The sequence below is a fragment of the Stegostoma tigrinum genome, chromosome 11 (assembly GCF_030684315.1).
Source record: "Stegostoma tigrinum isolate sSteTig4 chromosome 11, sSteTig4.hap1, whole genome shotgun sequence".
NCBI lineage: Eukaryota > Metazoa > Chordata > Chondrichthyes > Orectolobiformes > Stegostomatidae > Stegostoma > Stegostoma tigrinum.
Genome location: NC_081364.1, coordinates 36,509,530 through 36,535,663, shown reverse-complemented (window position 1 = coordinate 36,535,663; position 26,134 = coordinate 36,509,530). Strand labels below are relative to the sequence as shown.

The 26,134-nt window shown below is 39.2% G+C and overlaps 1 protein-coding gene across 14 annotated transcripts in view; it reads right to left on the bottom strand.

Moving 5' to 3' along the window:
- Positions 1–26,134, bottom strand: part of chl1b (cell adhesion molecule L1-like b) — an 818,676-nt gene that overhangs the window by 49,765 nt on the left and 742,777 nt on the right. For 10 of the 14 annotated variants that reach the window (XM_059649905.1, XM_059649903.1, XM_059649912.1 and 7 more), the window contains 3 exons: positions 9,211–9,324; positions 8,685–8,846; positions 7,016–7,147 (listed from right to left, as the gene is read on the bottom strand). The exons of 1 other annotated variant lie outside the window; for it this stretch is intronic. In XM_059649905.1, coding sequence (XP_059505888.1) covers positions 7,016–7,147; positions 8,685–8,846; positions 9,211–9,324 — 408 coding nt within the window. The remainder of the gene's footprint in view (positions 1–7,015; positions 7,148–8,684; positions 8,847–9,210; positions 9,325–26,134) is intronic. 3 more of the 14 variants (XM_059649914.1, XM_059649913.1, XM_059649915.1) reach the window with 3 other exon arrangements.

The window sequence follows — 26,134 nt, the reverse complement described above, 5'->3', positions numbered from 1 at the left end:
GCATGAGGTTTCACTGGCTCAATGGCCATGTACTGCTCATCCTTGATTGTGCTATCAGTGGTTAAAGTGTGCTCTGGAGTCACAGGTAGGCCAGACCAGCTAACGACAGCAGATTTCCTTCCATAAACAATATTAGTACACTGGAGGCTTTTTAAAACAAGTTATAGTGTTTAGATGGTCGCCATGAAAATCAAAAAAAGTTATTCCAGATTTACATTGAATTGCAATTTTACAGTGTTTTCAGAAAATGAACTTGTTGTTCTGAGTTCCTGGTCCAATGATTTAACCATTACTTTACCTCCTTCTCTCAGATTTCAAAATATAAAAATAATTTTAGCATCTGGATTATATTTCCATTAAAAATGGTAAAATTATTCTATTCAAGATGGTTTAATCATCATAAATTCCCTTAATATAAAATGCTGACTTATGTTGGAAAGAAATTTCAAAAACCTGCTCTAGAACAACACTGGATGGGCAGAGTGTGCTACATTACAGACAATTGGCAACACCCTTTCGGAGTGTGAGCGATGTGGGCTATGACAAGATTTGTGGCATAATTAGACAAAAAGTCAGGCAAGGTTTAAATTGACTTTGAGGGCATTCCACTGCATTTTTTATACATTTTCTATGTGGGAAAGAAAATTTCTAGCCAGGCAGTGGCATGCTGCCAATTAGGTGAGATTATATCTTGCACTATGTCTTATTAATGCAGCAACCCAACTCTTTGATATTCAGCTTCCTATCTTACCAAATGTGCCAAACAAGCCAGGTGCTGAGAAATCACGGAAATCAGAGTGCATGTCTTTAGGTAGCTGAAGACCAGCCTCCACCTTGCTTCGCACCAAGCGTCATCTGTTGCCATGAGGATCAACTGAATACTTTAATCTGCAATGGCTGACATTTGTTAACCCTGCTCGTCCATCCATGCATCCCTCCCATCCATGTATAGGCCGCTTAAGAAGCAACAGCTAGCATTGAAAGTTGCTGCAAAAACACTCACAGATGGGACTAGGCAGCATCTCAGGACTGCTTCCCTGCTCTCTCAAAACTCGTTTCAGTCTGCGCTTTTCTCCGTGTGGGCAGCATCCATACTCTGCCTTCACATGCTGTGCTATGCCAGTTAGCACCTCGCACTTCAGCCACAGCCAGAAGATATCACTGCTGCCATATTGATATGTTCTTTAATGTAGAAACACAGAGAGGCTGCTTGTCTTTGGGGATTTGTCAGGGGAAGGGGGAAGAAAAGGCACAGTCCACACACAGTCCGGGGCATTGGAAATATGTTAAGACAGTCTGGGCTGCTCACAGTCAGAGATGACACAGATGACAGTTTGATCATCTGTCATGTGAGTTTATCGATGGTATGTACTGAATGGAATGGAAAGTTGACTGAGTGAGACAGGTCTGGGAAAAGAGGTTGTTGCAGTAAAGATAGCACTCTGTTCTGATGTGATGAGCTGGCCACTCAGCTGGTAAGGCACCTTCACATGTCTACTGGAATTTTTATAGGATATAACTCAGTTGAAAGGAGGAGCCAGTGGATTTGGTTTATTTGGACTGTCAGAAGACTTTTGTCAAAGTCTCAAATAGAGATCAACACGTAAAATTAAAGCATTGGGATTGGAGATGGTGTACTGAAATGTATTGAAAGCTGATTGGCATAGAGGAAACAAAGAGTAGGAATGAATGGATCTTTTCACAAATGCAGTGACTATTGGGGACCGCAGGGATCAGCGCTAAGACCCCAGCTATTCACAACATATGTTAATGATTTAAATGAGGAAACTAAATATAATATGACACCATCACAATTTATGCACAGTGACAGGTCCACAACAGATGCCATCTCCCTGGCCCTACACTCATGCCTGAAACATCTGGATAACAATGATACATACATTGGGCTCCCACTTATTGACTACAACTCTGCCTTCAACACTGTAATGATAAGCAAATTAATCTTCAAACTGTGAGACCCTGGCCTCTGTTCCACCCTCTGCAACTGGATCCTTGAGGTCCTAACACAGACTGCAATCAGTGAGAATAGGCAACAACATCTCCTCCACAATAATTCTCAACACTGGCACCCCACAAGGCCGCGTCCTTGCTCCTTACTATATTCCTTATATACTCATGACTGTATAAAGCCATATTTCATTTTAACTCCATCTATAGGTTTGCTGACAACACCACCACTGTAGGCCAGATCTCAAACAAAGACAAGGCAAAAGACAGGAATGTGCTTGGTGGCATGGTGTCAAGATCACAATCTCTTCCCCCAATGTCAGCAGAACAAAGGAAATCGTCATTGACTTCAGGAAGCCAGGTGGAGGGCACACCCTTGTCTACATTAATGGTGCTGAGGTGGAGATGATTGACAGCATCAAGTTCCTCGGAGTAACAATCACCAATAATCCATCCTGTTCCACCCTTGTTGATGTGACAGTCAAGAAAGTACAACAATACCTCTTCTTCTTCAGGAAGCTAAAGAAATTCAGCACATCCATAAAGACTCTCACCAATTTTTATAGATGCACCGGAAGAAGCATTCTACCCAGATGCATTATGGCTTGGTATGGCAACTTCTCTTGCCAGGGCTAAAACAAACTACAGAGAGTTGTGAACACAGCCTAGTCAATCATGCAAGCCAACTTTCCATCCACTGACTCCATCCATGCTTCTCGTTGTCTCAGGAAGGTAGTCACAACATCAACAAATTCTCCCATCCCAGTTCTAATCTCTTCCGACCTCTTCCGTTGGGCAGAAGACATAAAAGTTTAAACATGTACCAAACTATTTAAGAACAGCTTCTTCCCCGCTGTTATTGAATTGAACGGACCTCTCAAATTTTAAACTTAACATAATCTGTTTCTTTGCGAACCTTCTCTGTCGCCGTAACATTGTATTCCTCACTCTGTTTGATTATCCTTATGCATTTAATATGATATGATCCGCCTGCACTGTCTGCAAAACAAAAAACCTTTCACTGCACTTAGGTAGATGTGACAATAATAGCCCAAATCATAAAAGGCCTGGGAGGGCTGAGAGGATGAGGCAGAGGTGCTTCAGTGTAATTCAGACAAGTTGAATACGTTGACAAATACACGGCAGTACAATGGGGATAAATGTGAGGTCATCCACTGTGGGAGCAAAAATATGGGAGGCAGATTATTATCTGAATGACAATAAATTGAGAGCCGGAAATACGCAATGAGACCTGAATGTCCTCATAAGCCAGTCACTGAATGTAAGCGTGTAGGTGCAGCAGTTAGTAAAGAAGGCAAGTCGTATGTTGGCAAGAGAAACAGAAATTTCTGGAAAAGCTCAGCAGTTCTGGTAGCACTTGTGGAGAGAAATCAAGAGTTAATGTTTCAGGTCCAGTGACCCTTCCTCAGAACTAATCTCTTGGCCTCTTTATCGGAGGAAGGATCTTCTTGTCACAGAGGGAGTGCAGCAAAGTTTAACCAAACTGATTCCTGGGATGGCAGGACTGATGCATGAGGAGAGGTTGACTTGGTAAGGATTGTATTCGCTCAAGTTTAGAAGAATGGGATCTCCGAGAAATTGAGAAAATTCCAGCAAGATAAGACAAGGAAAAGTGCAAGAAGGATATTCCAGATGGTGGGGAAGTCCAGAACCAGGGCTCACAGTCCGAGGAAATGGAGTAAACTATTTCGGACTGAGATGAGGAGAAACTTTTTTTCACTCACAGAGTGGTGAGCCTGTGGAATTTGCTACCATAGAAAGCAGCTGAGGTCAAAGCATTCTATGCTTCAAAAAGGAGTTGGATATAGCATTTGGGCTTAAAGGGACCTAAGGCCTGAGGACAGGTCGAAACAGGCTAAGTTGGACGATCATCCATGATCTTAATGAATGACACAGCAGGCTGAAAGGGCTGACTGGCCTCCTCCTGCTCCTATGTTTTTTTTCTTTTTCACCAAGCATCTCCACATTCTGAGGCTGAAGCTAAATGGATAATGAAGACAGAAACCTTCATTATCAGGGTGTAGCATCTCTCACTGTTTGAAGAAGAATATTCAGCTCTCATCTATAACATATGAGACGTAAATACATGTTTAGCTCATTGTGTTTCCATTGCAGGCCTTTTCCACTGGAAAAGCCTGCTTAACGATGCTGGAAGGATGTTGGTTGTAGTTGCCACCTTTCATTGAGGGTGAAGGATTAGGTGTGATGGTAAGCCCAGTAGCAGGAGCAGGCCACGGTGGAAGCTGAGAAGCTCCCAGCTCAGGGATAGATTGTAGCCACAGGGCCCTTCACGATGTGTATGGTCCACAGCGAACCCAGAAATGTATGGTCTTGCCTCCATTTATGGGGATAAGCGAAGCGCAGTGTCAACAAATGATGTGGCTGTCCTGGGGCATTGTAACAGGACTTTTTTGAGTGCTGGAGAGGGACCCAAGAGTTGCAGGATTGGGAGACCACCCCTCCAGTGACAGCGCCTTTGAACTTTGATAGCAAAGTCTCCTTCTAGGGTTCAGTAGGCGACCTATGTGGGATTTTTCAGTCACACATTCACAAGTGTGTCAGGACAATGATGAAGGCCATCTGTACAAAGTCACATTTTGCTCCCCAGTGACCAGGAGAGTGTGCAGCCCAGGTAGGATCTGGAAATATACTTGGCTTTTCTCAGGTGCAGGCTGTCATACACTGTATGCACATGGTTATGAGAAGGTCATATCAGAACTCTCTGTAATTAATTCACAGGAAAGAGATCTGTTTAATGTTCAGGTTGTCTGTGATTCTTGTTACCACTTCCTAAAGGTATCTCTCCACTATTGTGGCAAGTCTCACCACTCATGAACCCTGAAGCACTCTTACGTACCTGTCAAGTTTCGGGCCCAAGGGCCTCATGAGTCTGGCTACTGAGGGACAAGGGCTACCAATGCTGACCAAAGCTTTCGACACCATTGTACAGTGCCTCGACTGATGCAGAAGGCAAAAACAATGCTGCTCATGCTTCAGCCACAGACATGGTGGAGCACCGAACAGGGCTACTGAAAATGTGGTTCCACTATTTGGACTGATTTGGGGCATACTCCAGTCTATTCCACATAGAGTGTGCCACATCATCCTGGTGTGCTGTGCTCTGTGCAATTCCAGCAGGCAACAAGGTGACGTTTAGATGCTGAAGATCTGGGGAAACAGGAATGGTCTTCCTAGGAAGACAATGACAACACTGAGGAGCAGGAAGCTCTCCCTGTCTGTCACAGAGCTCGACTGTGTAAGGAGCTAATAGCCACACAGGACCTGACTGACACCCAGTTTCAGTGGATGAGAGCTGGGTGCAGTGAACTACCATAGACCGTAGATTAGACATTGGTCAGGATGCCACCCTTTGGCTTGCAATGTAGGGGTGAACTACAGTCTCTATTGGCAGTGTTTGGCTTCACTTTTGCTGGTTACAAAAAGGTGGTCATGTTTGGAATTGACAAATTCCTTGCCTAGGTGTCATATTCTCCTACACAATGATAATGACAGGTTGCAAGTCTCACCGGTAGGCACTGAGAACAGAGTAACAGTGATATAATCAGGATTTTTGAGACAGAATATAGTTAAAGTCTAGTGAAGTTGCAGCCTAGTAGTTAAACAGCGAAGAGGGTGAGAGAATGGGATTTTATGTGCAAAGGAATGAGTGTCAGCTGCATGCCAAGGCAGCTTGGTTTTGTGGTTGATGCACCATTATGCTGCTGGTGAAGAGCAATGCCAAATTTGTCCTAGATGTGTCCACGTGGAAAGCAGCTTTTCAAAGACGGTGTGGGAGCAAGGAATATCAGTCTTTCCATGGTTTTTGATGAGTGGCAAGTCACTCGGCATGGTCTATGGTACGTGAGGATAGAATTCGACAGGAGGGAGGTCACAGAGATGCAGCTGGTTATCATCGAGACACGTTTGGTATGATACAATGAGAAATTTCGCTGTCGCTCATCATAAGAATCCCTCCAAAAATTCTCCATGGAATTAGTACTTTGCTCAAAGAATCAGATTCTACCCAATATTTGAAATGCAAGCTTTTAATTCGAAGTGTTTACACAGGTAGTTTGAGTTTTAAGTGGTGACTCACTGTCACCTTCTCAAGGGAATTACAAATGGACAACAAATGTTGTCTTTTACCAGCAGTGCTCATCATCCTCTGAATGAATAAGGAAAATGCTTCGTGAAAAGCATATCCATAAATTAAAACACTATAAACTGGATGCAAGGTGTGGAGCTGGATGAATACAGCAGGCCAAGCAGCATCAGAGGAGCAGGAAAGCTGATGTTTTGGGCCGAGACCCCTACTCCTTTAATGCTGATTGGCCTGCCGTGTTCATCTAGTTCTACACTTTGTTATCTTAGATTCTCCAGCATTGGCAGTTCCTAACATCTCTGTAACAAATTGGATGCAGATGCTTTTATATCAATACTAGCCTATCTTCTGGTGATATATTGGCGCATACATTAACAATGGTCTTCAGATGAAAGAAAGGGGAGCTCACGAAACAATTTCCAATCATACAATCATCAACTTTTATATAATTCTGAAATGTTTGTGGGATCGTTGGAAGCAAAGATGTTGAGGTTTTTAAAATCACTGGAATGTCTGTGCTTTCTGAGTAAAGAATTTGCAATTTCTAATCCAAATGAAGACATCATAATTCATGCTGGAAATATTCATATGGCAAGTTTGCACAGACTTGGACTTTAAATATATTATTTAAATATACAAGCCCACAAATATTCTTTTATAGCAAACATTAATATAAACTAGAATTGTATCGCAATTCATTGTGGGCTAATTTTATCACAAAATTAGAAAAGAAACCAATAAGTAACATCTATATTCAGGACTATCGAAAACAATTAATAGGTATGTCCTGAATGCGCTTCTTTGAAATATTCTTTTGTACCCCGTGTTCCTTTTATCTTAATTAACATTATCTATCAGAATATGCATGAATATTCAGTACTTATTTACTGTTATATACATGAAAGAATAAATGCAAGTACATACCAGAATATTTTCCTCCTTTGTTTCTCTTTATGAAGCAAGCAATTAGTAAAATCAAGGTAAGGAGAGCAACAGCACACATTAGGCCAATAAACCATCCTTGTGTAGATATTCCTCCATGAATTCCTGCATAAGCTGTTAATAGTCCACATAATTAATCATCAAGAAAAATAGCAATTAGTAAAATTAAACCATCTTTTTCATGAAAATTCTTGCAACTTTATTCAATCAATATACTACACATCATTTTTAATCCATGAACTTTATCTAAATGTCAAGAATTGTTAAATTCTTTTCATTGATACTTGTTCATCAGAAGCTTCATTTATTTTATAATGTACACCAAGTAAACCTCACCTGTAGAAAAAAAAACTCAAATACTTAAGTTGCGCAGTGTTATATTTTTGAACTAGGGTTTTTTGAAAGAACAGGTCTCAATGATGTTATTTGGCACAATGGATGCATGAAAGAGCTGCATCAGCAAATGTCAACAAAGAACAATTCCAAGTTTCCAGAAGAAAAATCTAACAACTATGAAATGTTGAAAATGTTTACGTTATTCTCAACTATTCTGTGCTGTAATATTCTATGAAATTCTATGATCTTACATCAAGTCATTGCTTTTTTTTATCTCACTGGTCACAATGCCAACCAACTCTTGGCTGTATCCCTGTCTCATGAATTCCATTTTAATCCCAAAGTATCTACATATGAACTGAGCAAAGAGACTACAATTATGAGTAACACCATGTAATAACCATTTCTTCTGCAGTAGATGACAGTTTCTGTAAATTGTTTTTGACATCTGCTGAACAAGTACATAAAATTATTCAGGGATTTGAGAATAGCTTTGAAATTAAAAAGGAACCTTAAATTACCAGTGTGCATAGATACTGATTAGGTTGATTCATTCACTGCTAGCTCATGTATGATTTTGGCTTGATATACCCGTCATGAGTGAATGATAAAGCATGCCTACAACAGTCTACTAAGCAATGGCAAAAGCACCAGTTAGGCCATGCACAAACAATGCTGATGAATTACAAAAAAAAGCCTCAGTTGATTGTCAGGATAACAGCAAAGCATTATATATGCAGAACGTCAAAAAATTGAAAATTCTATGCATGTTGTCCCATTGCAACAATTCATATTGATTACAAACATCCTTTTTTTACCTTCTGTGATTTATAATCTAAAGGTAATAGTTTTCCATATCAACAATACTTTTGAATATAAATTATAGCTATTTCGTTGGCGGAGCATGACTTGGCCACTTTGGAAGGTGGCGAGGGCAGGAGGTGGATGGGGAGCAGGGCAGATCGCACCATTTAAATTTGTCTAAATTGGAGAACAGAACACCAAGCTGGTATTGAGGTAATATTCCCAAACCAAGCCTGAAGGCTCAGCCATAACTGGACTGACTGTAGGTCAAACACATGAGATGAAAATAAATAATGTGGACTCCTAGAAGTGAAATAGAAGCACTCCTCCAAAGGTATGGTTGTCTACAACCTTCTACGTAAACGCTAGAAGATCTTGTAAGAGTGGGGGTGCAGTGATGAGGTGGTGGCTGAACCCCCTCACTGGCTCCGCCATTGTATTTTTTCCAAAATATTTATTTGTATGTATGAAAAATGTGTTCACTAGATTTTAAATGGGACCAGTGCCTCACCTTTTCCCCTTGTTTCTATAACATCTTCAAAAATGCTAGAGTTATCAAACCAGTTCTTAGCCATAAGACGGATTGTATATTCAGTTCCAGGTTCTAGCCCTTCTAAGATGTGGAAATTTTGTGAAACATTTACCACGTCTGAAATCTTCCATTTACCTTTACCTATGGAAATTGCATTAAGAAAATTAACTCCAACACATTGGCTGGGATTTTAATCCCAAAACAACTCAAGCACAATTAGGTTTAATTATAATAAGTTATGTCACATTTATCACTGTACTTTTTATTTCTTAAAATGTCAATGAAACTTATATAATAATTCGAATAATACAATGACAATACAATTTGCACCTTTAAAAAACTGCCTGTAACTGATGCTAATTTGAGAGTGAGTTATAAAGAAATAAACTGCATTGATTTGCTTCATTAGTCATAGTTAGTGGGGCAAGTAGAACAGGTATATTAATCGGTCCATTGGGGATTTGATTACAATTTCTACAAGAATTAGAGAGTGAGAACAGCTTACGGTTATTCATGTATGCAACATAAAATTCAGAAGCTGCATGTCCCATTCCTGGAATCCAGCTGATGTTTGCATATGTTGCACTTACAGAAGAACTGACGTTCAGCAAGACTGGAACTAGTAAATAAGTAACAAGACAAGCAATATTGCATTAATGCAACAACGTTATTTGCACTATAGGAAAGTAAGAATGAAGATTAGATTACAACTTTACCAACAGCATGCACACCACAGGGTTTGTAATTAAAGATCAGTTCAAGGAATGTTGGCTGTCGATTAAATTCTGGTCTGCAAATCAGGAATAAATGTATCATATCATGGCTTGTTTATTAATTTCAAACCCTGGCATAGTGGGGAATGGAACAAGTAAATGAGTAAAAATAAATGTTTCATTTTTGCAAGATAACTTTTCACATTCTTCTATGAAATGACTGTTAAGAATTAGAAATGTGTGCTGGTGAATATCTAATTTGTATGATATAATTTACATATTTCCTTTTGAAACATTGAAGCTGCAGAATAGTCAACTGTATAATGCTCCATTCCACAGAAAAGTAGCTGCATATAGAACGTAGGCTGTACAAAAAGAAACACTGTCACTTCAATCTTATTAGCAAGTCAGTTGAGAAAAGATTTTGCTAAGCCCCAAGGATACAGATCAAGAAAAACTGGTAAAACTGATGAGCTAGTAATTGAATAAGAAGGAAAGTCTGAAGAGGGAAAAATTGCAGAAACATACAATGTTTTTATCCATCAGTATTACAACTCCATTACTGGAACAATGTTGAATATTACCAAGCTGCTTACTTAGGGCTTTGCAGAACTACCATTAGATGCTGCAGAGTGCAGGAATTTCAAGAGCACAAGCAAATAATTACTGAGAATGCACTTTAAGCAATCTTTTAGGCTAAGCAACATTTCATAACAGCAAAAATGCCAAGCATGTTGTTTTCTGGTATCTCAGCCTTGTTTACAATTCAAGGTAATATCAAGTCATTTTAAAATTCAATTTAAGAGCAGAACAGTTCATTCTAGGTTTCAATAGCATACTCATATATAAAAACAAAGATTCTTGTCGTGCAGGTGTCTTGTCTCAATCTCTGGGAAGGAAGTTCTGGATTCAAATACTACCTGCCTCATGTTTGAGCATGTTGATTAAAAATACCTGCAACAGAAAATGTCACCCAGGCTACAGAGAATCAACTTGGGTTCTTTCCAAGACATGACGGATCCCAACCCATGGGTTTGAGCTAAATATAAGCCATTTTTAGTGGATTTTCATACAGCTAGTTGCTAAAAGTCTATCATTGCCTGGTGCTAAACTGTTCCCACTTCCAAGAACCCTTAGTCTCCACATTTTTTTTCAGGAGTCAAGACAATTGTTTTACATTCTTCTGTCGATAAATAACTTTGTTTCCACTCGTATGAGAAACACTTTTAAAGTCTCTGAAAATATTACCACGGCTCATTAAGTACAATCCTTGTCAGATGAGTACAATCTATATGTAGTTTTGTAATAAATGACACAAACCAAATACATTTACAAAGTGTTGAAAATGGCAAATTGTCAGTTTGAATAAAGTAATTTTCACTGTTTATTTTGAATGTGCCAGCTTAAAAAGGCACACAACATAATTGCATGGAGTGTTCCCTTCCCTGTGCCCTCAAAGGCAAACCCCAGCTGTGGAAACAGATGTAGACACAGCAGGGAGAAGGTTACAAATCTCAGTGTGCTAATCCATTGTCCACAGAAACAAAAAAGCTTCACTAGTTGAAACCGTTTTCTATGATATGCCACTTTGAATTCATGTTGCTGACATGTAGGATATTATACAACTGAATGTGAAATATCTACAAAAAACAAAGATTCATTAGAAATTAGGGTAAGGGAAGCAGTTGGAATGGAGAAACTGTAGGAGAATCCTGAAAAATAAAGCACAGAAATAGTCTCATGAGAAGTTACAGAATTGTCAAAAGGCGCTGGAAAAGAACACAAAGTAAACAATGATAATAAAATGTGAGGCTGGATGAACACAGCAGGCCCAGCAGCATCTCAGGAGCACAAAAGCTGACGTTTCGGGCCTAGACCCTTCATCTGATGAAGGGTCTAGGCCCGAAACGTCAGCTTTTGTGCTCCTGAGATGCTGCTGGGCCTGCTGTGTTCATCCAGCCTCACATTTTATTATCTTGGATTCTCCAGCATCTGCAGTTCCCATTATCACTGATACAAAGTAAACAATGGCCTGACTTGAACAGTCTACATTCTCTTACAATGTAAAATGAAATAAGTATACAATGTTGTATTAATTTTTCAATGTTTTTTGAACAATTGAGAACAGAACACATGATTAATAGTTTGGGTTGGAGCTTTTTCATGTTTTTTTTCGAGCAATGCACATTCTCTCACATTCTTGGATTTTGGAACAAATGGGGAGATTGCAAGGAAAACACAAAGAAAAACTGAAACACTTTTCTCATTCAAACAGTATCATAATTGATTGATGATTTCTTTTTCACAGTGCATCAACAGTTTAAAAAAAAGCCTCATGCACAGAAAACACATTTCATTTGCCATGTCTGCTGTTCAAGGAACGATCAATCCTCTGGTTCAAATGCAAAAGTTTTGTGTCAACGATTTTAAATATATATGTGAGTGACAGTCCTTTCTTGAACGCAGAGTTCAATTTATAATAAAAAAGAAAGTGCTGGAAATACACAGCATCTATACAGAGAGAAACTGAGTTAAACTTCAGATTAATAATCTTTCAACCCTTTGAGAAACTTCCCTTTTGGTCTTTCTCAACCTCCTTTTCCTAGCTTCAATCTGTTTAAAGGATATAAAGCCTCTTCTTTCCAGTCTGACTGAAGGTCATCAACATGGAAAGATAACTCACAACACATGCTGTCTGACTTACTGAGTACTTACAGAATTTGGAGTTTTCATTTCAGAGTTTCAGTATCTGCAGTATTTAGCATTTATATTTGTTGTTTAAATTTGCTTAGCCCTAGTCCTTACCGGATTGTATTTTTCAGTCTGTTCAATGAAAATCAGAGGACCATTGTGTAGAGAGATCATCAGCTCAGTGTATTTTTACATTGTAATAATAGATTTTCTCTTTGTCACCCAAATGGTATTTTGTAATTCACAGAGTGAAGATCAAGTGGATTTTCTAAAGAACAATGAAGACTGCAACCTACCCATAATTCTGCAATGTCTTCATGACTGTGCAGTACTTTTGAATAGTTTAAGAAAATGATTGAAATTTAAAAAGAGCAAATTCTACATAGCATGGTGACTACTGTTCTCTGAACCTTCACTGTGCTTACTTCTTTTGAACACAACTTAGTTAGGTGAGATATTATTGTGCCATCTATTAAAATTGAGGACATCATGTGAGAATATTATACAATAGATAATTTGCAAACACAGAGTCACTCAGACAAGAAATCATTCTATTTGAGAGTCAGTGACAACGGTGAGAGTGGAAAGGTACTGAGATGCTTATTGTCAAGCTGTCTGAAATAAAAGAAAGAGACTAAAAAATTTCAAATTTGTAATGGCTGCTCTGTACTCAACATACATCATTCTGTTTCATTTCTGGCAGACCGTATCCTACAGTGAAGTTCCTTGTATGCATTTATGCTGACTTGTTTGAAAAGGAAATGTGATATTTTCCTTTCTGAAAAAGCATTTTATGTTGCATTTGTATCAATTTAGTGTTTGCACTATAGGAAGCGAAAGGTTTTCCCTGAGATTTTAGATATTATTATTACTTTGAACAATGAACCAGCGAAAATAATGTGTCTGTAAAATTAAAGCAAGTTTACTGTTTTTAGAAAAGTAATTTATCTTTTAGATTATGTGCGTATTTGTTGCTTCGTAGGTTAAAAAGGTGTCTGTTAATTTGGCTTCAGTTCAAATTAATAAAACTTCTGTCATTTGCAAAATTGTGTTTGGGTTTGAATACATTTTGTGTTTGATGTAATGCAAAAAATTGTGGTGTACCTGGTCTGGACACTACATATTCTAATAGCTATAAGACATCAGTGCACTTTCACATAATTTTCTGCACTAGTTTTAAAACATCATAACATAAGCAGGTGGTGAACTAATCACCAAACATTTCTGCTAAGTCTGCTCATTTGGAAATTTGTGAGCAGTCTTCAAAAATTTAACCTTAAATTCAATTTAAGTAATTTTGTACACTAGAACATGTAAGAAGATACATTTAAAAGGTTTTGAATGATTTTTGCTCTTTACTAAAGGATTGGCTACTCCATCAGTTATGGATCACACCAAACCCCCTCAAAATATATCAAAAAGATAGCCTAGGCCCTATGTTTTTCTTATTTTAAAATTAAGTGCAAGGTGTTGCATTCCAGATGCAATTTGATTGGTCAAACCAATCAACTTCAACTCAAACACATTTTACTTTTAAATGACAGTTAAAAATACAGACAAAATAAAAATAAAAGAATTGGCTTAACTGTAACTCTTTTGAAGTGCTTAACAAAGGAATTGATATATATTAATGACAACTAATTAGCTTTCCAATATAGTAATATCTTATAAACAAACTTTGGCAAAGGAAAATTCAGTGAAATGGACAGTCTCACATGGAATTCCAGCAACAGGAAGATAACCCCAGATTTTAGGTGTAACATAGAAAGGAATAAGAATTTCTCCATCCAGCTTCAAGATCACAGCAACTGCAGAAAGCTGAAACAAAAGATTCTGGCCCTGTGGGAGCCTGACCCCATCTCTTCAGGCTGCTTCTATTGTACCAACCTTTAAAAAAAGGCTTCAGAAGTTGTTTACTCTATTGGCTGTGAGCATTGATCACCTCTGTCTCAACCTCTCTTCACAAAAAAAAACTCCAGGACAAAATACACCTCTTAAGGCCACAGTATCGCCACACCTCCCCCCAACATAAAAAAATGAACCATCAATATACAAATGTTATCAGTGAACTGCAACATATATACACAAAATTAACTCTAAGCATGTAAACATTCACTGGTACAGTTCATTTCAGTATGTATTTTCCTCCCACCAAATGTTTCTATCTTCATTTATAAAAGTTGCAATAATGCATTGTCAATTACATTCCCTCATCCTGCCATGTGTGTAATTTTCAACTTGAAAGGCTGCAATAATAAGCTCTAAACATGTGCAATTTTTATCTTTTTTTTCCAAAAACTTTAAGGGGTTATGATCAGTGTGTCTAATTGTCTCAGATTACTGGCAATATAAATGTTGGAAATTTTCAATGGCAACACTAAACACAAGGCCTCCTTCTTAATTGTGGAATATTTCTGTTGATGATTATTCAATCTTCCTGCAAAATACCCAATAGGTCTTTGTATCTTCTCATCATCTTCTTGCAAAAGTACACCCACATCACTCAAATCGATAGCCACTTTGAATGGCTTTGCCTAACACTGGGGCAGTGGTGAACACAGCTTTTAGGCTGTGAAATGCCTTCTAACATTCCTCTGCCATTGAAATTATCTGCACTTCTTCAACAAGTCAGTCAGTGGAGCAACAACACTGCTAAAGTTCACTACAAACATCCGATAAGAACCACTCAGTCCCACAACTTGTCGTACTTTTCTCCTCTTTGATGTAATGGGGTACTCTGAAAAACTTTGTTTTTATATCTCATGGGGCCCATTTATCCATATTCAATGACATGGCCTAGGAACTTCTGAAAACTCACCCTTAGCCAGATTCATTATCAAGCCTGCCCCCTGAAGTCCATCGAACAATATTGATAGATACTCCCAATAGTCCTTCCATTTGTACTAAAAATTTGTTGATATACAGTACAGAAAATGACTTTATTGGTTAGTCTTTGAAATGTGGCTGACACATTTTTCATACTTCAAACCGGTATAGTCCATTCAATGTCACAAAAGCCAACATTTCCTTCACTCTTTTGAATAAAGGATACGTAAGTCCAACTTTGAAATTGAAGTTGCTTGTCCCACCTTTGCAATACCGTTTTCCAAACATGGCACAGGATATGAATCAAATTTTGTAACTGCAATAGCCTGCAAATAATCATTGGGTACCATCTCATTTTGGCATTATTATGATAGGTGAGTTTAATTTGCTGTAACTCACTTCAATTATATTGACTTCGAGCACGTCTTCAATTACTTTTTAAAATCTGTGTCAACATTAGAGAGTTTAGTCGATAAGGATGTTGCTTAATTAGAACCATATCTATATCATGCACAATCAGATTAGTACTTCTTGTCTTATTCCCCACATATTAAGGCTTTGATCAAGAATAAGAAGGAGGCATATATTAGGTACAGACAACTGGAATCAAGCGAATCTTTTGAAGAGTTTAAGAGGTATAGGGCCATTCTTAATATGGAAATCAAAAGGGCTAAAAGGTGATACGAGAATTGGCAGACAAATTCAAGGATAATCCAAAGAGATTCTTCAAGTACATTAAGAGCAAAAGAGCAACTAGAGAAAGAATAATGCCCCTTAAAGATCCATGAGGTCACTGATGTGTGGATCCACAGGAGATGAGAGAGATACTGAATGAATACTTTGCATCAGTTTTTACTGTGGATAAAGAAATGGACGCTGGTGAATTTGTGGAAATAATTATTAATGTCTTCAAAACAGTCCATGTTACAGGACAGGAGGTGCTGGAGGTCTTAACACACATAAAAGTAGATAAATCTCTCAGACCTGATCAAATGTATCCCAGAACATTGTGGGAAGTTAGGCAAGAAATTGTGGTTCTCGAGCAGAGATTACTGCATCATCTATGGGCATGGGTTAGGTGCTGGAGAACTGAATGTTGTGTCTTTATTTACTAAAGTAAGGTGAAGCCTGGGGCCTGGTAACTATGGACCAGTGAGTCTGACATCAATGACGAATAATTTGTTGGGGGCAATTGTGAGACTCTGAATTTACATGCATTTGGAGACAGAAGCACTGATTAGGGATAGTCAGCATGGCTTTGTGCGGAAGAAATCATGTCTCACAAACTTGGTTGAGTTTTTTAAGGATGTAACTGAAAAGATTGATAAGGGAAAAGCAGTAGAAATTGTCTGCATGGACTTTAGTAAAGCCTTTGACAACGTTTCATGATAGACTAATTAGTAAACTGAAATCACATGGGATTCAGGGAGAACTTGCCAAACGGATACAAAATTGGCTTGACAATAGAAGACAGAGAGTGATGAAAGAGGGTTGCTTTTCAGACTACAGGCCTGTCACCGACAATGTTCTGTAGGGGCTGGTGCTGGTCCACCATTTGTCATTTATATAACAATTTAAATGAAAATTTAGGAGGCATGGTTAGTAAGTTTGCATGTAATACCGAAACTAGTGGTATATTGGACAGTGAAGAATCATTATCATAGAATTCCAACAGAGTGGAAGCAGGCAACTTAGCCTGTCGAGTCCACACCAACCCTCTGAAAAGCATCCCACACAGACCCACCCCCCTGCCCTATCCTTGCATTTCCCACCATAGACACTATGGGGAATTTATCATGGCCAATTCACCCAGCCTGCACCTCTTTGGACCCTGAGAGGAAACTGAAGCACCTGAAGGAAACTCACGTAGACACAGGGAGAATATGCAAACTCCACACATAGTTGCCTGAGGCTGGCATTGAACCTGGGTCTCTGGCACTGTGAGACAACTGAGCCACTGTGGCCTAATAATTGTCCTTTGAGTGGCTCAACTTTATCTGGATTGGGGTCCTGCTGCAGAATGAAGGTATCTTACTGTCTAGAAAACTGTCATGTTCAATGGTCATAGACTAGTTGTATGTTAAATGAGAAGAACTTCTTTTGGTTGCTTCATGTGGCACCTTAAGAGTAACGTGTACGCTGTGAATGGAAGCTTGCATCATTGCAAAGCCCGCAATCCCAGCAAAAGCTTGCACCAATCTATTTGTTGTTCTCTGGAAAACGAGAATGAGGGGTAGTCAGTTCTCTTTGTGCAGTAACACTCAGTGATCTCCTTTACACAACAGAAGGTGGCAAATTGTAAGATGTTGCAGATATCCTCTGCTTCAAAATAGAACACAGGAACAGAGGAAGATTTATGGCATAGTGAGAGGCCATTAATCTCCCCATAACCAATCTATAAGAGGGCCAACATGCACATGTTTATGACCAGTCACCCGTACAGTTACCGGTAATGATATCCTTGGAGTTTTGCAAGTGGTGGCAGCACATGGCAGATTTCACTGAGATATTTTTATTGCTGCAATCAGAGTCCCCAATTTGTTACAATTCCAAGTGGGTACTTAAAAAGTAAAGAGTTGTGAACAGGCTGCCTTCTTAATTGAAACCGAAAGAATTGTAAATGCTGTAAATTAGAAACAAAAATAGAAATTGCTGTAAGAGCTCCCCAGTTCGGAGAAAGGGTTACCAGACCCAAAACGTTTACTCTGATTTCTCTTCTCTGATTCACAATAAGTTTAATTTATAAAGGATTTCTTCCCCAGCAATACTTTTCTCCCAGACCCATATGAACTTCTGTTTCAAAAGGTGCCAATTAACCATGTTTTCTTAAATTCACAAAAAAATTAGTGTATTCATTCATTGCTAAACACTAGAAGAATTAGTAATGCAAGCTATTTGAATGCAAATTATAAGTAAGAGGCAACTTCAACAAGTTAAATATTTAAAATAAAAACAAAGTACAGCCTTGAATTGTCCACAAAGAGTAGACAGTTGAATGTTGGAGCTGCAGCAGCAGAAGTTACCAGAGCCAATAATATTGCTAGTTGGACTGTTCATTTCATGATTCTGAAATGGCTTGTCTTTCTTGGTTATGATCGAATTCCAGCATTCAGGATGAGAGACAGTCCTTTGTTATCAGGTTTCCTGTTGTCTGACTTTGAGCGTCCAGAGTTAAAGAGAGTCTTTATCTGCACATCGGTGTGACTCGCAGATATTTCTTCCACAGTGACCTTCACAGAGTGTAAACGCTTGAACACAGGCTGGTACAGACAATAATGCTCAGTCTCTCATGAGCATACTCCAGGAGAGTTGAAACTGGCTTTTTAACCCTTATCCTTGTGTATTCTTCAAAGGGAAAAACGCAGAATATGTCTGCAGTTTGGATCATAACGCGCAGGGGGTGTTTTCCTGTTGAACAGGGGTTGTCAGCACCTTGTCAGTTTTATCGTCATGAAAGATCACTGTCTAGCCTATTTTCACTTCTCTCTGCCCCCTCTTTTGAAGGGTTGATATTTGAAGTTCTCTTTGTACCCGTGGGTGTCACATGCTCTCTCAGACAGCTGCTGAATTAACATCTGCTGCCATTCTATGGCTGTATAAGCTATCTTTTGAAAAAGCACGTTTTGAAATGGCCAATTTAAATCGCCCACAGTACCTGGGAGTTCAGACCCATGGTCAAGACACTGGTTATCACATCTTTTATATAGATGCAAGCAGTTTCCCTATAACTGTAGTCAAACCAACATGTCTGTAGTTCTTTGTTCTCTCTTCCTTCTTATAAACAGGGTTACATTTGCAACTTAGCCTATTGCAGGAACATTTTCAGAATCAACAGAATTTATGAAGTGAACCAACATTGTCTTTATGGCAACTCCTTCAACCAGTCTGGTATGTAACCTGTCAAAGGGATTTATTAAACTTCAATCCAAGTACCATCCCTTTACTAACACTAAGTTCTGTTAGCTCCTCGGCTTTACACTTGGTCACCTATCATTTCCAGGAGATTTTCTGCATCATTTTACGTGAGGACAGACAAAAAGTAATTGTGCAGTTTCTCTGCTATTTCTTTGTTCTCTGCTCTTTCCCTGTTCTCCACTATTGCCTTGTTCTCTATTATAAATCCTCCAGTTTTCACCTGATATTTGTCTTAGCTAATCTTTTCTTGTTCACATACTTAAAGAAGCTTTTACAGTCCTCCTGTATGTTTCTTACTAGCTTGCATTCATATTATGGCTCCACTTCATTTATGAAATTCTTAGCCATCTTTTGTAGGGTTCTAAATTGCTCCCTCTGGCTTACAAACCTCGTCTGGCATTCTTAGGGATGATTTTGTTTGATCTAATGCAAATTTTAACATCTTTACTTAGCCATGGTTGAGTTGCACTGCACATTAGGTGTTTGTGCATTAGATAAATGTATACCTATTGTAGATCAAAAAGTATGTAGTTAAATACCAGCCAACCTGTTAAATGCCTGTCAACGGTCAAAGTGTATTTTCCCTATTCAACATAGCCAACTTGTACCTCAGTTTCCACATTCAGATTTAAAACACTAGTTTCAGAATGAACTGCACTGTTTTCAAAGTTAAAACATTATTTTCATTTATTGTGGTCATTATCTCCAGAAAAAATGTAATTAGTTAGTCCTTTCTCATTATATGAAAGTAAATCTGAAATAGTCTGACCACTTATTGGTTCTTCAATATATTATTCCTGAAATCCATCTCATACACATTTCAGCAATTCATTCTCCACAGCATGAGTTCTGATTAGGTTTACGAGTCATACAAATTGACAGGGTCAGAAGTCACATGACACCAATTGTAGTCCAATAGGCTTAACTGAAATCACAAGCTTCTTTAGCACTGGCCCTTCGTCAGGGGAAGTGAAGAAAAGCACTCAGGCACAGAATTTATCAGCAGAGAGATCATTACATCACGCAAATGGCATGAGGGGAGAGTCGGGAGGTTGAATAATAAGTCTCTGCAGGTGATCAAGAGTGTCAGACAGTGTGAGTAAATTGTCAACAGCTGAATATCAGGTGAAAGGATGACCTATAATCGGACCAATTGAGGCAGAAAGATAATTATAAAAATTAAACATAAGGTGGTGCTGCAGACAAATCAAATGACTGGAAATAACATTATTGGTATAAATGTCACATGCTGAGGGTCTAACAAAAGTAACAAGCAATCCAAATCCCTACAAACTAATTGAAGTAGACAGATCATACCAAGTTATCAAGCAGATGGTGTCAAAACAGGACAGTAAAGAAAATTTTTACAGATACAGAACAGTATGGTAGGGTTACACAGAGTGTGACGTGAGCCCAAGATCACCGTTGCAGCCTTCTTCACGGGTAAGGATAATGGGAGCTGCAGATGCTGGAGAATCCGAGAAAACAAATTTGGAGCTGGATGAACACAGCAGGCCAAGCAGCATCTCAGGAGTACAAAAGAGGCCTTGAAGGGTCTAGGCCCGAAACGTCAGCTTTGGTACTCCTAAGATACTGCTTGGTCTGCTGTGTTCATCCAGCTCCGCACTTTGTTTTCATGGGTAGGGAGTCTGGCTGTCAGCTTTTGCTCACTTCATCTGACAAAGGGGCAATGCTCCAAAAGCTGTTTCAAATAAACCTGTTGGACAATAACCTGGTGTCATGTGACTTCTGACCTTGTCCACTGCAGTCCAACAGTGGCACCTCCACATCATGGATACAACTTGACATCACCCATTATTACTCAGTATCACAGTCAAGCATGTTGCTCTGGGTTTGGAGCTACATCTTGGCAAGATCAATTAAGGATGGATTACTTTCTATTTATTAACAAAGTGATACTTGTCATGGTCACAAAGACTTGGCAAAGACAAATGCCAAGTATTAATTTAATATTTTAACTGTGCCTCTTGTCACTAAGCATAAATGCCTTTTCATTCTGAATCACCCCCATTCCTCCCTTTACTATCCTTTTTCTATTTATACACTGGCTAAAGGAAGTTGGCTCAATGGCTGGTTTGAAATGCATTGTGAAGCTAACACTGCAGGTTCACTTTCTGTGCCTACTGATGTTACTATGAAGGTCTCATCTTCTCACCCTCTTCCTTCACCTGAGGCATTGTGACACTCATATTAAACTCTCTAGCAGTCATCCCTCTCTAATAAGACAGCAGGTCATCTAGAACTCTAGTGACTTTACCTCTGCACCTTTTGAAGATCTTGGGTTTTAGCTGCCAGTCTCTTTGCATATGCTCTTTTAGCTTTAATTATTGTGCTTTCCTTATATCTTCCCTGAACCTTTTATATGCAGCCAGGTTTTTAGCTATTTTACCCACATTACATCTCTCATAAATTACAGTAAATGGCAACTGTTGTGGGGGATGCTTTTAAGAGTCGACAACATTCAAAATAAACTTAGTTGCGCTGGTGTAATGGTACTTCTACATCGGCAGGAAAAATAATAACTCTAACAATTCCTGTCAGAACAGAGTGAGGTAAAAAAAAGGCAGCAGATGCAGTCAGAGTGTTAACTACATTGATAGCAGTGAAGAACACCATGTGGTCCTGCTTGTAGCAGAACCTGACACTGCCTGACTCCAGGGAATTAATATAAGTCTGTGTACCACTGCTGGAAGCAGCAATATATTAATGAGTTCCTACCCCTAGAACTAGTTAAGCATTTGTGATACAACATTGTTATCAGTTAAACTTATGCTTGGACGTCAAAATGTCTCAAATTAAGTTGGAATTTACACCTGATGAACAGAGAACATATTGCCAGAGACCAATTAGTTGCTACACTTTCCACAAAGCATTCTCCACTCTCTGGAGAAATCTGGGCTAAGCTAGTTTTCTGAAATATCCTCTCATCATTCAGGCACGTGGAGAAACATTTGAAAGACAGCGGAGGTCTGAAATTCCTCTGTGACCGGTTCTAACAGATTTCTTAATCCATTTAAAATAACACAGGTTAATGCTCTCATTAAAATAGCACAAAGAGGCATTTGACAGAAGCATATGAACCAGTGCACAAGAAAAGTGTTCAGAAATTAAAGGAGATGAAAATCCACAGTCTCTCCCGCGTCCTTCCACCACAGGTCTGGTAATAATGCAAAACAAGGTCTGGAAATTAATTTGTTCTTCAGTACTTATGGATGGTTCTGCAAAATTTTCTTGGAGGTAGACACCCCAAGCAATGGCTTTCTTGTGTAAAGTAGTGTGATAGGTGTAGACGAAATGCGAAGGCAATGGCCCAGTGGTTTTATTGCTGGACTGTTAATTCAGAGACCCAAACAATATTCTCGGGATCCAGGTTCAAATCCTGCTGTAGTAGATGGTGGAATCTGAATTCAATAAATATCTGGAATTAGGAATCTAATGATGACCATGAATCCATTGTCGATTGTTGGAAAAACCCTTCTGGTTTACCAATGTTCTTTAAGGAAGGAAACTACCTGGCTGACATGTGGCTCTAGACCCACAGCAATGTGATTGACTCTTAACTGGCTTCTGGGCAATTAGGAATGGACAATAAATGCTGCTATGTTAGTGACATCCTCATCCCCTGAATGAATAAAGAAAAATAAAGGTGAGGTTGAGAGATTCCTAGTTCCTGCTTTGGAAATCTGACGGTGTCAAGTACAAGTACAGGTGGGCAGAAAGGCCTGAGGCTGGCAGAAGTAAATTTGAACTCAGGTGGCAAGCATAGGATGTGGCCTGAACTTCTGAAGGTATTACAGGCTATCCAGATGATGAAGCTGTGGGAGTGAGTGAGATGGGGTAGAAGAGGCTGGAATCCTCCAACAGAAATTCCTTGCAGGGGTTTTTTTTAGCACATGGCTGCTGTATGTAGCACTTCAGATCCTAATTGTCTGAAGAATCTCATTCAATTGTGTGAACTTGCTTGTAGGTTGTCTGAAACTGATTACACATCTTCTGATGTTCTTCATGATTGCACATCTATCCCAGAATTTGTCTTCCCAATCTGAAGTAGCACCCTGGGATGGCACAAAACTCAGTATTCATGTACTGAGGAACAGTTGGCATCCTAACACATGAATGGAGACAAAGAATCTGACAGGTATGTAAAGAGGAGGAGGCAGGACATATACATTATCATTTGGATTTAGTGTGCTGTGGAGTAGATAAAAGCTCCAGTGGTGTGTAATTTAAACTCATTAAATCAGGTTCACCCTTATACTTAACCTTTCCAATCCACTGTTCTCCCTGATTTAGTTTCTGAATATGCTTCTTTCCTTCTATATTAACTTTTGGATCAGTACTGCCAATATTGTATTAATCTTATTTATCTAACTTATGCATTTCAAACTTTATAAACTGTCCACTCACTCGACATTTTTCTCTTGCTACGGGCAGTTCCATTAATTATTGTGGTCAATCATTTTGTTTTTTTAAAATCTCTAACGCTTATGAACACAAACTCAAAAGCGTCAATCACATGACTGTGGGCCACAATTCATACTTAGGCTTATGAAACTCATGTGGTAATCTTTGGACAGGATAAAATGGTCATGATTGACATACACAATTAAGGAATTAACGTATCAGGAGAAAAGGAAAAATTAAAAGAGAGAAAATAAAGGTGGTCAGCTCCTGACCTCATTAGTCTCAATCTAAACATGAAGAAATAGTCAAATTCAAGACAAGGCAACATTTGACTAAATATGGCATCAAGGAGTAGAGTGAAATTAGAATCAATGAGAATTGGGGGAAACATCTCAACTGGTTGGAATCATATCAAGCACAAATGAACATGGTTGATGAATGTTAATTATCTGAGGCCCAGGACATTATGGTAGGATTGTCCAAACCTAAGCACCCTTCAGCTGCTTTATCAATGACCTTCCATCTGTCACAAAACTAGAATTGTTCAGAACCATTTCTGGCTCCTCTGAATTTGAGCAGTTTCTGTCCATATCTGGCATGACCTGAACAGCATCGCCACTTGAACTTACAAGTGGCAATTATCATTTACACCATACCAGTGCTCGGTAATTATCATGTTCAACAAGAGAAATCTAACTATGTCTCCTTGACAGTTAATAGCTAAATCTCCCATAGGCATTGCACTGGGTTTTACAGTTAATCAGAAACTGAATTAGCTGTATAAATACTTTAGTTAGAACAGCGGGTTGCCTCCTGGCTCAACAAAGCTTGTCCATCAGGACAAAGTCGTCCAGTTGACTGGCACTTTATCCATCACCCACAAGATAATCTGCAGCTACTTAGCAAGGCTCCTTCAAAAGCACTTTCCAAAGCTGTGAGCTGTGCCAGCTTGTAGGACAAGGGAAGCAGATGTCTGAGAACACCATCATCTGGAAGTTCTTATCCAAGGCATACACACAGCCTCCACAGTACAAGTAATCAACCCCTCTCATCATCAGATTTAAGGTTTCTCTTATTGAACATGATTATCATCTCGCACTTGTACGGTGCGAATGATAGTTGCCCCTTGTAAGTTCAAGCCAAGATGCTGTACAGGTCACGTCATAAATGGACGGAGGCTGCTTGAATTCAGAGGAATCAGAAATGGTCCTGAATATTTAACAATCAACAGTGAACATCAGTAATTCTGGTTTTGTGACAGATGAAAGGTCATTGATAAAGCAGCTGAAGGGTGCTCGGGTTTGGTCAACCCCGCTCATCATCTACCTTCAAGAAGCTGCACATGTCTCAGAGGAAACACCAATAAGGCTTTCTAAATGCACCCTCCACCAGCAGAGTCACTTTCAACTCAGTGTATATCAGCTGAAGAGCACCTTTTAATGAGCACAGCACTGGCACATCTTCAAAGCCAGCTGAAGAAGAAATGTGCTCGGTCACTGGCACTCAAAGGACTGCCACCGACCAGAACTTGCTAACCCCCAGGTAGAAGAGGATCTCAAGGACCTCAGCCACAATAAGTTCATGAAAATGCATAAACAGGCTAAGGAGAACTTGGCAAGTTTGTCAGAGGATCAGTAATTTGGATTCATGTTTGGGGAGAACAGTATCATACATTTGAATGACACACACCGCAATGATGTGGTGGGGGCTCTTTTTGACGATGCAGAGATCCATGGACAGAGGGTGCAGGTGGTTGTTGCCAGGGAACCTGCCTGGATAGACTGGGGAATGATGGACAACATGGATGCCAGGAGAAGACAGAGGTGAGCTGTAGGTGTAAGGCAAGTGCTTGGAATTTCTAGTGTGAATTTAGCACCATCTGTTTTTCGCTGACACCTGGGGGAATATATTAAATATAAATATAATTGATTTGAGATTAGTATGATGGAGATGTTAATGCATGCCACGAAGCCCTTTGATAAGTAAGATTCTTCTGAAGCTACTGAAACCTCAAGGGAAAATGGATGTTTCTTTCTCACTGTTATGAATCTAACACGTTAAAATTAACATCTTGTTTTCCCAACCTTTATTCCATTGACAACATCCTTCATATGCTTGGAAAAAAAAACGACTCGAAGATTCGAAAATTATTTTTTTAGCACACAGCCAGAGCACACTGTAATAAAAATGTAGTTCACAAGTTGCCGAGAATCAAATAGGAAGTAAATTACACATTTTACCTGAGTTATCTGAGAAATGAAATGTTCATATTCACCAAAAATAAGGGATTGGTGAAGGACGATCTCAGGGAAGGGAGTGTCAAATTTCTTAGCCAAGTTGCTATTAAAAAGGAAGAGGTGTTGTGCATCTTAAAAAGTATCAAGCTAGATAAGTCCCCGGGTCTTGATGGGATCTATCCCAGACTTTTGAGGGGAAGAAAAAGAGAACAAATTGTTGGAGTATTCATCGACATCTTTTCGGCCACAGGTGAGGTCCCAGAGGACTGGAGTATAGCCAATGTTGTCCCTTTGTTTAAGAAGGAGAGCAGGGATAATCCAGGAAATTAGAGGGCCTGTGAGCCTCAGGTCAGTGGTAGAGAAATTGTTGAAAAAGATTCTCTGGGACAAGATCTCAACACATTTAGAAACAAATGGACTTATTAGCAATCAACAGCACGGTTTTGTGCGGGGGAGGTCATGCCTCACTAACTTGATCAAGGTTTTTGAGGAGGTGACTAAGATGACTGTTGAGGGAAAAGTGATTGATGTTGTCAACATGGACCTCAGTAAAGCCTTTGACAAGATCCCTCATGGCTGACTGGTACAAAGGGTGAAGGCACATGGTATCGGGATGAACTGA